The sequence below is a fragment of the Lipotes vexillifer genome, unplaced genomic scaffold (assembly GCF_000442215.2).
Source record: "Lipotes vexillifer unplaced genomic scaffold, Lipotes_vexillifer_v1.1 scaffold696, whole genome shotgun sequence".
In the NCBI taxonomy this organism is placed as follows: domain Eukaryota; kingdom Metazoa; phylum Chordata; class Mammalia; order Artiodactyla; family Lipotidae; genus Lipotes; species Lipotes vexillifer.
The window spans coordinates 232,832-245,893 of NW_006792928.1; the positions used below are offsets into that span (position 1 = coordinate 232,832).

The window sequence follows — 13,062 nt, forward strand, 5'->3', positions numbered from 1 at the left end:
TGTGGCCTCTCCCGTTGCGGAGCACAGGCTCCGGACGCGCAGGCTCAGCGGCCGAGGCTCACGGGCCCAGCAGCTCCGCGGCATGTGAGATCTTCCCGGACCGGGGCACGAACCCGTGTCCCCTGCATCGGCAGGCGGACTCCCAACCACTGCGCCACCAGGGAAGCCCAACAAAGAGTCTTTTAAAAATGATATTTCGATTGTCTTCAGTTTTCTAACTCATTATTTTCTTTACAATGGTAAATTTGCTTGAATTTTGTCTGCCCAATTAAATACTTTTCAATGACATCTATTTTTAACTTTCCTTTAAAATTCTCTGTGAGCCCTGTTTCCTGATTCTTTTAAAGCTGTCTGCTCATCAGCTCTAGAGGACTGTGTTGGTTTTGCCTGTCTAGCCCTTTCCCCCTGTTTAGGTGCAGAACCCTCCTCTCTGTAAAGAACCCACACCGTGCAGTTCCCATGGGGCTGAGCCCAGCTGCCTCACTGACCCACACACACATAGCGGTGGAGATCTGCCCCAGTCCCTGCCCAGCTGGAGTCATTACTCTCCCTGGATACAAAATTATTTTAGGGGTAAGCACATGATGCAAGCAGAGCCAATCAGATTCTTCCTAAAAATTTGCTGTTTGGATAAGAAGTGGACTTTCTCTTCTTTTTAGATTACGAGCCCCAAGGGGATAGAGGCTTCAAGATACCAGCAGCTATCCCCCTATCAGACAGAGGAAACCCACTAAGAACAAAGCTAGCATTTGTAGAGAAGCAAAGCATACAGACTAAGAAATCATCGTATTATATCATGTGAGCTTCTGGATCAAACTGGGCCAGTTTTATGAGCCAATATACTCCCTTTATATTTAATCTCTTTGGAGTTGAATTTCTATCACCTGCAGTTGAGAAACTCCTAATTGAATCACTATCCATATTTCTTATTTTACTGCTTTACCATGTTGGGCGAGGGGGACCTGTTTCCTATAGCATCCAGGGTCTTTTAATAATAGACGGGCCTCTATTCCCATCTTCCTATTTCTCAGATCCCTAGATAACTTGAAAAAAAATGCAGAATGAAGAAATCCACCAAGTTCATCATTTATTTTGGTAAGTAAATTTATCAAAATCCTGCTGGCTCTGTTTCCCTAGATTTCTTTGTATATGTCTCTCTGTCTCCAATCTCTTCAACATTTAAAAAATTTGTATATTTTGTATATATAATCCACCTCACTCTGCTCTATTCCTAATGATTAAAAACACTTACTGTAGTTTTAGTACTTCTCTAAACACAAGAAAAGTAAAGAAGTCCTTCCCTCTCGCAGCTGATATACAAAAAGATGGAAGATGTTTTTTAATGTTAAACGGAATATTCCAGTAAAAAGCCCCCAAAAGAATAAAATACAGAGAAATAATTGCTCTAGGGCTGATCATTTTCTTCTACTGAGTTTAGCTATCATACAAATAATATCTAGGATTTACAGTATTATGTGATAGGTTAAATAGTAATCAGCCTGGAATAAGGTCATGCCTCTACCCCAAACATCAACTACCACTGAGGAAGATTTCCCTGTTTGTTGAAGATCTGATGCCTATTAGCACAATGGCTCTAAGATGACTCCCACCTCTGTAAAGAGCATGTTTTGAAATAGATAAAATCTCAAACTAACAAAGCCAAAGAGCAAGTCACTGAAGTGACTCTAGACCATTTTCTGCTCCTTTTATAGTATTAAACCTTTGAATTTTGTTGCTATTAACTAAGGGTTCTCCTGTCCATTTCATTATACCTTGCAGACTGTGGAGAGTATATTATTTCACTTAAAAGCTGACTGTCGGGCTTTCCTGGTGGCGCAGTGGTTGAGAGTCCGCCTGCCTGCCAATGCAGGGGACGCGGGTTCGTGCCCCGGTCCGGGAAGATCCCACATGCCGCGGAGTGGCCGGGCCCGTGAGCCATGGCCGCTGAGCCTGCGCATCCGGAGCCTGTGCTCCGCAGCGGGAGAGGCCACAACAGTGAGAGGCCCACGTACCGCAATTTTTTTTTTTTTTAAAGAAGCCCTCTTCTTTCTTTCTTTTTTTTAAGAAGCTCAAGCTGCACGGATGGACCTAGAGATTGTCATACTGAGTGAAGTAAGTCAGGAAGAGAAAGACAAACATCATATGATACCGCTTATATGTGGAATCTAAGAAAACGGTACAGATGAACTCATCTACAAAACGGAAATAGAGTTACAGATGTAGAAAATAAACTTATGGTTACCAAGGGGTAAGAGGGACGAGCGATAAATTGGAAGCTTGGGATTGACATATACACACTACTATATATAAAATAGATAACTAATAAGGACCTACTGTATAGCACTCAATACTACTCAATACTCTGTAATGGCCTGTATGGGAAAAAAAATCTAAAAAAGAATGGATATATGTATATGTATAAGAGATTCACTTTGCCGTACACCTGAAACTAACATGACATTGTATATCAACTATACCCCAATAAAAATTTTTAAAAATTTAAACCACTAAAAAAAAAAAAAAAAAAAAAAAAGGAAGCTCAAGCTAGTTGCATGGATCCTGTAAGACTTTGTAATTAAAAATAAATATGATTGAAATCAGAAGATTCAGGCTTAAATTTCTGTTCTACCACCTATGTATGTAGTTTTTGAATTTGGACATGTCAGAAATTTCTGAGTCTCACATCCCTCAACTGACAAATGGGATGAAATCTAGGTCACAGAATTACTGTGTGAATAAATGACTCAATATATGAAAATATATCCTGTAAAATATACAGTAGGATACAAATATCAGTTATTTATATATACATAGCACACACACATGTTTGTCTGGGTCAAGAGAATAATTTTGGAAAAGGTTAATTTCAACTGGATACCAAAGGTTAAGGATGATTTAGTTATAAGCTTGATCAAAGGTTTTCTCTTATCAAGTAGTGGAATGCAATGACAGACACTGAATGCCTTTAGAAAGGCAGAACTGAAGAATTACATTACAGTTGCAGGGAGTACTGTAAAGGGAAATGTGAGACACATTCACATACAAAATGAGTGAACTAAGCATGAAGGTGATATGAATGACTGTGACATACAAGCCCCTACTCTTGCTTCAAGTCAGTGTATTGTCCTAAAAATCTGTAACTAACTCTCTAGGCAATCAGGAAAATGGAAGTAATACCAGTTGGGCAATCTCCACTTAAAATTTTTCCTTTATTGCTATAGGATGCATGGCAATTTGTTTGTCATTCTCCACAAGAGACAGAGCCACCACACCCTTGAAAAGACCCTGTCTACAGAAATCTGGAAACACAATTTGCATTCAATTAGAAATAGCTGTCTAACGGTGACAGGATAGAGTTCATATTTTGCCACCAATAAAGATCTGAAATAGGAGTGCCATTTTTCCAGCTGAAAGTCATTTAGGAAAGGTCTGGGCAGTTCTGTCTACATTTAGAGTAGGTCAGTCAGTTACAGCTGAGGATGGAAGTAAGAACCGTAACTCTGAACTTCACCAGTGGACCAGCAGACCTGGTCCAATCTAATCAATACATAGCACAGCGCTATTCCCAAGGGAACATGCTGTACCTGATTATAACAAACGTCTCTGCAGACAAAAGACATTTTTCCCCTTCAGCTAGCTCCTTTAGTTGCCAAATTAAAGATTCAATTGTTCATTTCAATCAGAAATTTCAAAGAGGACTTCCTGGATAAGTTCCTTTCAAATGCAGTCTTAGCTGAGAATATACAATATTTAGGAAAAGACAGTGATTTCTTGGCATACAACTTTCAGCACCACCATTTAGACTGAAAATCATCAACTCCTTTCCTCCTCCAACAATAAGGATATTTTCTTATGTTGTTCAAAAAAATGGTAGGACTCCCTTGATTTCCATTTTCTTCAAAGACACACACATTTTTCAGGTACTGGCTCTCTTCTGTCTATAGAGGAGACCATCTAAAGCAAGGCTGTGCTAAATGATTCACATTCATTTTCTCATATTAGGCTTCTCAATATCGTTTGAGATAAACAAGGTTACACAGACAGAAACTGAGTCTTAAGGACATTAAATAAATTGCCTAAGAATACACAGTAATTAACAGCACTAGCATTTAGACTTAAGGACATGAGTCCATCTGACGTCTGTGTTCTTTTCATTCCCCCTCACCACCTGTCACGCTTTGATGGGTAACATAAAGATTATATGGGCTCAGCTGGTTCAAAGCAATGCATTGACCTTAATCTGCCACACATACACCCAATCCACTTTGCATCAGAGACTACTTTTCCGCCCATTCACAGAATCTCATTCCTTTTCATATTAAAGGCTTTTTTTGTTTTGAGGCAACAAAACCTCATGCATTACGGCAGGCTAGCGTACTGCCTGGGTTGGAATCCTGCCTGTGGGACTTTAGACAAAATACATCAGTTTCATCATTTGAAAACTGGAAGACGGTTTTATGGGAACCATGAATCAGCATCCATGGAAATCACCTTGCGCAGTGCCTGGCACAAAGTGAGCCTTCAATAAAGATTTGCTATTACTACTATTATTATTTGAAACATATATTTCAATTATTTAAGACTGTTTTCCAGAAACTTCTCTTTATTTTCTTTCCTATTACTATTCATTAGACTTTCTACTTTTGTTTCTCTCATTTTTATATTAAGTTGGAATGGATGGGGCTTCATTCAGTAAAGTGGTTGGTAAAACAATTGTATTTTTTACAGCATTTGACAAAATTGTCTGCAAGATGGGGTCACCAGCAGCTGGCAATTCAGACAGAAATCATTACGGTTTGTTTGTTCTAAACAATCCATTTACTTTTTTGCTGATGCTGTGTAAGGGAGGAACAAGACAGGCCTACTGATTGTTTTATAAGTTTCAAGTCCTTTTCTACAACTTGTCACTTACGTGTAATAGGACGCTCATTTAGCAAATTATTTATATGTTTTAAGTCACAGATGCCTCATTTACAAAAGAGTAAACTAAAATAAAGGAAAATCATGCTAATCTTTACCAGGAGATTATTATAAGAAACTTAAAAAAAAATTATAAATTAACAACTCTAAAAAGAGTGAAAGTATAAATGCAAATTCCCAAATTCAAAACGGAAGTAGTTAAAATTTGCCTTTTACAAAAGGAAGGATTAGTAACTTTGCTGTTTCACCAATATTTACAAAATGCTAGGAAAAATAAATAGAAAGAGGGAAAAAGATGATACAGCGTTTGTAGATGAAACATAAATCTCTTAAAATCTCCAGTCAAGAATGATTTCTGAATCGTTACAGTGATTTAAAAAAAAATATTTAAAAAATTTTAGATTAGAAAAATCTTTTTCAAAATTTCTGACTAGCATTTCATGACGTGGGAAAAACACTTACGGTTCATTAAATAGATAGAAGGTGGAGAAGTAAAAAGCCAGAAGGAAGAACACTGATTCGAAGAAAATGTACTAAAGTACTAGCAATAGTATTTTGGATAGGTAGGTAGGCAATTTTAATTTTCTTCTTTTCGTTTTTTTTCCTACTCCAGTATGAGCTGCAGAGGAGAAAAGGAGAACTTGAAGGGCTGCAGTGATCAGGGAAGGACACCACAGAAGACACCTGGCATACCGGACAGGGTTCTGAGCAGGGCCATGAACATGAACTACCACTGATAAACCCTCCCAAGATTTACCCAGAGGTGAGATGTTCTCAGAACCAGCACTGACAGTTAAGGGGACGTTTCCCTATAAAGGTGTGCACACTTGTAGCGAAAGAACTGAAAAGTAATAAGGCTCCCTCACCCTTTTTTAACACCGACCCCCAAAGCACACCAAATCATTCTAATACACAACAGGTTTGCTGAATCCATACTGCTTTAGAAAGGGTTTTCAAATTTTACTTTACAAAAGACACCAATGTCAACAGTTCAAAGAATGGAAGCCAACACAGACATGATTACATTGTAATAGCCCAGGTTGCTTTTCACATACGGGGATTTACACGTCTCCTTCCTGGCTGAAACACAGTGAAAAGAAACCTATTCAGGGCTGATTATTTCCGACCCATGTGAACTTATCCAAGGCCTTTGACTCTTTTATATATTTTGAATTTTTAAGTCCAGTTTATTGCGCTTGCTGGTTCCTCAAGTTTCAGCTCCAGCCTTTACTAAGCTGTGTTTCCATCACAGCTCTGCTCCAGTGCAGGATTCCCCTGAATGCAGCCTTTGGATGAGCTGAGTACCTCATGCTGCTCTCACTGTTCTCACCAAGACTAGATTTAGGATCCTGCCGCTATTGGTTTATATTTCCAAAGTACAGAGTATATTTTCACGAGATTAAAAAATGTATTCATACTAGCACAACACTGTAGAGCAACTATACTCCAATAAAATTAATTTTAAAAAAACTGGCCAAATCATAGAGTCTATTTAAATATCTTATTTCCATGGAAAACAGGGTAAATAAATAAACCAAAGCTTTATAAATGGAAGCGAATATTGGATTGTACCCTATACTACGAGTTGGTGGAGAAAAACGTTTTTCAAGTCTCTTGTAGTAATAATATGTGAGTGAACGTATCAAAATTGATGACACGCACACTCCATGCATGAAGTATATCACTCTTTCAGGGATATGATTAAATTTCGTCTCCTGGATCACTGGGAAGGTGAGGGCATGAATCTTTCAGTGGTGTACAAGGGGATGATCGCTTATTTCCTGAATTTTTCTTCCTCTTTCAGTCACGATTTGGCACAGGAATTATAGAGGTTGTGTCTCTTTTATTACATGTTTACTTACTTCTGGGACAAAACAGAGCTGTGCTCTTAAGTTATCACAAATAGAATTCAACCGTAGAGAAAAAATAAAAAGCATTCATTAATCAGTTCAGCAGTATTTACTGAGAGCCCACCATGAGTGGGGAGTGATGTATGGTACACTGAAATATTTTAACATAAAGGTACACAAAGCCTTCGTTCTTACTTTTAAATCTTTACCAAATACAAGGAACTAATTCTGCTGAGAGTTAGAGATCAGAGTCAGATTTCAAAATTATTTCTCTCTCAACAGTAGTACTGAAGTGAATAGAATGTAAACTGAGAGATTCATTTCAGTTCCCTAAGTATTTCTTCCATTCCCAAACTACTCGGATATGCTTAAGGATCGCCTCCATTGCCCCATTAATGATAGCATGAAGGGTTCCAATTACAAGAGTTTCAATAACTTTCTTCAATGAATCATGCAGGGGAGAAATTATTCCCAGACAAAAGGCCAGAAAGAAAACCCTAGTATTTGCTTTTATATAATAAACACTCAAAAATAGAAAACAAAGCTCAACATGATTCCTCAATGCTGGTTAGCTAAAATCTACATAATTATACTAATCTTTTTGTAAGTAGAATTAAATAACAAATATCCAAACTCCCCAGAAGGGATTATCATTTTGGAGTATGTAATGAGTGTCCTTAGGGGAAGCCAATCTAGTCCTAGCATTTCATTTCCTGTCAACCTTACTAGATTGTTGCCATCAGTGCAGTTAAACGATGCTTTATCTAGCTAAAGTATAGCCAAAACATCATCCTTCATGCAATAAAAAATATGTGTACCTTGTTTCGTTACAGCCTGGGTACCACCAACCCAAAGAGAATGGTTTTAGAACCAAACTGGATATTTAAACAGACTGGGAAAACTACTGAAGTTGCCAAAAGTAAATACTTTCTTTTCAAGTGTTTTCTACCATGCTGATAGCCAAAGGAAATTGTTCATTAAACACACACTCCAGGCTGGAACAGAATAATCGAGAATATCTATGTATTGAAGAGCTTATCAAACTGAGAATGAGTTTTAAATAAAGAGCTAAAATCAGGGAGAGAAAGACTGGAGTTATAAGTTTTATTTTCAAGGCCTGATAAATTCCCCTGTTGCATATCAAAATTTAATTCTACGCTATTCACAATTTATCAGTATCAAAACTATTTTTACTAGTCCTTGCTAACTTCTTAAGTTCCCCTGACACGGCACAAAGCACCAATCAATCTAACAGTTGTAGACCTCCATAAACACAAAGCACATTTCACATTAAACACAGGAAAACGAATCTGAGATCTTGCCTAGGGACTTGCTTTCAAACATTTTCATAATTAGTCACTTGCTATAGAATTTGAATTGAGGGCATCTATGCATAGTTTCCTTACTCCATCACAGCAGACTTTATATGAGAACTGAGGTGCTTTGGAATAGAGGCCCCAAACAGCTGAGTATCATGCCTTAGGCAGTTGCTGAAGGCGTCAAGACACACTTAAAAAAAAAGAAAAGAAAAGAAAAGAAACAAAAAACAACCCACAATGTTCTCTATTGCTCAGCCAGAACTAGGCCTCAGGGGCTACGTGGCTATTTTCCAATATTTGAAGACATTACACTATCCTAAAACTACTACATATGTGGTATCTTTTAATATCCATATGTATCTCAGGGGGAGGGGATATCTGGTCGACCCCAACCATAGCAGGAGGTCATTTCTATTCCAAACAGCAAATACCATCCTGTTCCCAAACTTGATACCCCATCCCTCAATAAGGGCAGGGGCGAGACATGAACATAACCTTTGGAAGCAGATAATTGTCTTGGGTTAAAAACTAGTGAACAGAATATATAAATATACTTACATGAAGAAGTATTTGCTCCTTCTGTTGATACTGATATTCTAATGGGAGACTCTATAAAACATGAAAGTGGAATGAAGCTTTATTGAGTCATGCCACTTGGATTCTTAAATGAGAAATTTTGCCAGGCTTGGGTATCATCTAGAAAAAGAGGCCTAGAAAATGGTGCAACAGAAAAGCTGAAAGCATCTCAAAGTCAAAGGGAGATATATGCAATATTCAAAGACCACAAAGGACTGTTTCTGTAGGCCAGACCCAAAGACTTTAGAAAGAGATGCCAAAGGGGCTGGTCCATCTGCAAAGATACCACCCCCCCCGCAACACACCAACTGCTGGTCCATTTCCTAAAACCACTACTCTGAACAGATCCACACTCCAGGGGAGACAGATAATTCCTTCTCTTAGGTTGGTCTTGATTTTAAGAAACATGAAACCAAAGAGCACAATCCCCATCTTCAGAGAAAGAATGAAAGGCAACTTTCATGCTTAGAGGGGGAAAAAAAAGAAGAAAGAAGAATGACAATATTTTCAGGCGAACTGCTCTGCATAAGCATCTTGGCCAAACGTGGTGCTGACTAAAGTCCATGCAAGCCCACTAGAGCAATTACTTCAGGATTGAATAAAACGTGCTAAATAAATACATAATACAATCATGGGGCATGTACACTAGCGTGACTCTCTTAGGTAGCAAGGATAAAGGAAGGAAAGCCAGTACTTAAGTAAAGCAGAGCATAAAACATGCATCATGCAGAAAAAAAGCATGGGACCTAAGGGTTTTTATGAGTAAGAAATAAGAACAACTCAGTATCAAAGAAGGATTCTTTGCAACCAGAAATTCAGCAACCAGAAAGTTATAAAGATTCAAGTCATTATCAGAAAGTACTAGTTACAGTCACTCCAAATTCCCAAGGCAAGCACCCCATGAATTTAAAAGCTCAGGTTTGTAACAGCATCTACTGGGGTTGGATAATGAAGTCCTTACATTAAAGAAATGCCAGAGTGAAAGGTGAGGAAATTCAGAAACTCTACAAATTTTTTCTTTTTTTCTTTTTCTCTCCCTCTCTCCCTTCTCTCTCTTTTTTTCTCTTTCTATTACTCAGAAAAGTAAGATTCTCTTAAACTCCAGGATCATTCCACCTTACAACACACACACTTACATCTTAGTAATGACAAATAAATATGCCCTCAATACGGCCAAAGAGGTCTAGGACATAGAGAAAGTTAGCTTTTATGATGTTGTACAGTGGCTTTGAAGGGAAGAGGCTAAACTGGCGAAGGTAAGCTAGAAAATGGCTGTGTTAGATCACATGGCCTCCAAGAGCTTCAACAAGGTAGAGGCCATAATGAAAAAAAAAAAAAAAAATCAGTGAAGCCAAAGCATTAACTATGGGGTAATGAAAAGAATACTGAGCTTGAATTATCTGCTCTCCCACTTGCTGAGATACATGACTCAACATTTCTACTGCTTTAGTTTTCTGATCTGTAAAATGAAGGAAAATACTGCCTTGTTTCACAAACCTGTGTGATTATCAAATGAGACGTAAAAATCTTTGTCAACTGTGCAGTATCATGCGAGAAACAAGTTATCATCAAACCTCTGAAGTGAGTTCCGAATCTAGGTCTCCAAAAACTTGTTCCCAACTAAATGTTTATTTTTAAATATGCTAAGGTTCTGTTCACTATAGAACTGCAGAGGTTAAGAAAAAGTAAGAAAAAACCTTAAATTCACAGTAGCTGAATTACATTCACAGCTAGTGGAGAAATCAACGAATTAGGGTTATACATGCGTTTAGTAGAGTTGGGTTTTAAGTAGCGAATATATGCTCAGACCGCAACTGCTATCAGCAAATATTATAGGCAAGTGACAAACAAACAAAAACAAACCAAAAAACCCCAAAAAACAAACCAAAAAAGCAATAGCATTTTAAAAAGTCAAGCCTATATCTATGTTTTTGTTCAGGTTTAGTGACCCACAACTGATCATTAAGAGCCCAAAGGTCGGAGGTCAGACACTGGTACATTATCCAGGAATAAACTCTGATGGATGAATGAGGGCAGAGACAGCTAAGAGAAGCACCTAGAAAGATACAAAAACTGAAGTTACAACCCAGATGTCTCCTTTCCTGGTCTAATGTCCCTAAGTTGTATCTAGGTTTCTTCTTCTCATGCATGCCTCTTGGGTCCAAGTTCAGACACACAGCAAGAACCGGACTCCTTTAAGTAAAATCCAAAAAAGCAGACTGAGCTGGAGAAAAATACTGGAGCAGAAAACAAGAGCAGCTGAAATGTGGATGCAGAAGGGGTTCTGATTAGTAGAAGGAACAGCCAGCTGTGATGCCTGTTGTCCCGGTTAGTAAAACTTGACGAGCTTATTTTCCTTACCTGAAGACACATACGCTGTCTCAGTTGAGGCTGGCATGCCAGTGATGATCTCTGCAAAAAAGAAAAGGTGATAGGACATTATGATGTACAGTCAGGAGGCTGGGAGCCAGTTCCACGGCCTTCCTTCAAATAAAAAATGGGTGTAAAGGAAGAAAGTACTGCAAGGGGACGATGAAAGCCCAGGCCTCATACATACAGAGAGCGAGAAGCGCAAAAAAAAAAAAAGACTATTATCCGGATAAGTAGTTCTTCCTTCTTGGGCGAAGAGCATGAGATGGGCTGTGGCAGAATAATTAGGAAGAATTCCCTGCCCCCACTGGGGTCAGGGAAGAAGAATACATAGCAAAGGGTTCCTCTTCAGAAAGGAACACAGAAACGGCAGAACCAAGAAAAATCAAAGATGGAAGATCAAAACTGTGGTCAAAATTTTAAAATATTAGGTCTTTGGAGAATTACATTTCTGTCCAAACCAAAAGCAAGTCATGTTTCCAGTTGGGATTGATGAAAAACATCAAGTTCTGGTATCAAATGCTACATAAAATTGCCAGTGGTAATCAAGATGGGAGCCTTATCATTTCAGCTACTCAGAGCAGGGCACAGAGCAGGTAGGCAGCTCCCAACTCAAGGAAATGCAGAATGAACCTGTACACTTCCGGATGCGCTATCATCATGGGAACTGTGACGGTATTGTTCAAACTCTGACTTGTTTTCTTACTGCCTTTATGAGGGAATAAAGGATGAATACATTCTCTAATTCTGTATTCATCCAGTCCTTCTGAAAAGGGCTTCAGTTCGTTAGAATCTAATGTTTTCAGTGAGGCCTAGGTTTATTGGACATAGAGATGCAATGGTGGATATTATTCAACTTTCACTGTGTGTATAATTATTGTCAAATGATTTACTATTTATTAACCAGGACAAAAAGAGAAGTTGAATCTGTTGTGATATATATATTACGAAAGTTACTAGATCCTACTAAAATCCTAAGTATGTCATATAATATCATTTTCTGTTGGAATTAACAGCCTGTTAATCATGGAGTTGGAAATGTTCATGATCAGTATAATCATCTTTAAATATAGTTATGACCACTTAGGGCTTCCATGATAGAACTAGTCTAGTAGGTAAGATGAATTAATTTAAGTGGCAATGTTTCTTCAAGCTGAGAGGCTCTAGGGATAAACGGTTTAGTGGAATTGGAAAAAAAAAAATGGCATGTGAGATTCAGCAGGGTGTTTAAGAATAAGCATCAAGTTAAATATGACTATATATAAACATCAGAAATATATCTTTAGTAAGACCAGTTTGTGTTTTTTCTCATGCAATTTAAATATGGATGGTCCTATCTAATGAAGCATTAGGAAGACAAACCATTCAAGGTGCAAGATTATTATCAAGCCACAAGTCACCTACATCGGCTCTTACATCCACTAAAAATGGGATACAGTGAAAAGAATCAGCATGTGAGGGTGTATGATGTCCTTGGGACTTTCACAAGCAGCAGGCATTGAAGAGGATATTCTGAGTTGGTGCTATGGCGTATCTGTTTCTGAAGTGGCTACAACCAGCTTTCTTCTTATGGGCTGTAGAAAACGATAACGGTTTTTCTTCGGGGAAAATTTAAACAGATAGAAACATTTCTATCAAAGATTCACAGCATTTGTCTTTCTCTGTGAGTAGCTAGAAGAAGATCCAAGTTTCCAAGCAAGTACCCACATTGGGAGAGATGCTTTCTCATTCTGTTCACGGGACTCATCAATGACACAAGAGCCAGACTGAAGTAAGAAGCTCAGGGTCATAAGAACTGGGCAAAAATCCCCATCCTGGTATGAGTATCAAGACTCTCTCCACATGGGCCTCCCTGGTGGCGCAGTGGTTGAGAGTCCGCCTGCCGATGCAGGGGATACGGGTTCGTGCCCCGGTCCGGGAGGATCCCACAGGCCGCGGAGCGGCTGGGCCCGTGAGCCATGGCCGCTGAGCTTGCGCGTCCGGCAACGGGAAAGGCTACGACAGTGAGAGGCCCACATATGGCAAAA

General features: G+C 38.7%; 1 protein-coding gene across 4 annotated transcripts in view; it reads right to left on the reverse strand.

Moving 5' to 3' along the window:
- Positions 1-13,062, reverse strand: part of NRG1 (neuregulin 1) — a 219,196-nt gene that overhangs the window by 138,103 nt on the left and 68,031 nt on the right. For all 4 annotated transcript variants that reach the window (XM_007466130.1, XM_007466131.1, XM_007466132.1 and 1 more), the window contains exons 4-5: positions 11,027-11,077; positions 8,648-8,698 (exon numbers count right to left, since the gene is read on the reverse strand). In XM_007466130.1, the coding sequence (XP_007466192.1) occupies positions 8,648-8,698; positions 11,027-11,077 (102 nt within the window). The remainder of the gene's footprint in view (positions 1-8,647; positions 8,699-11,026; positions 11,078-13,062) is intronic.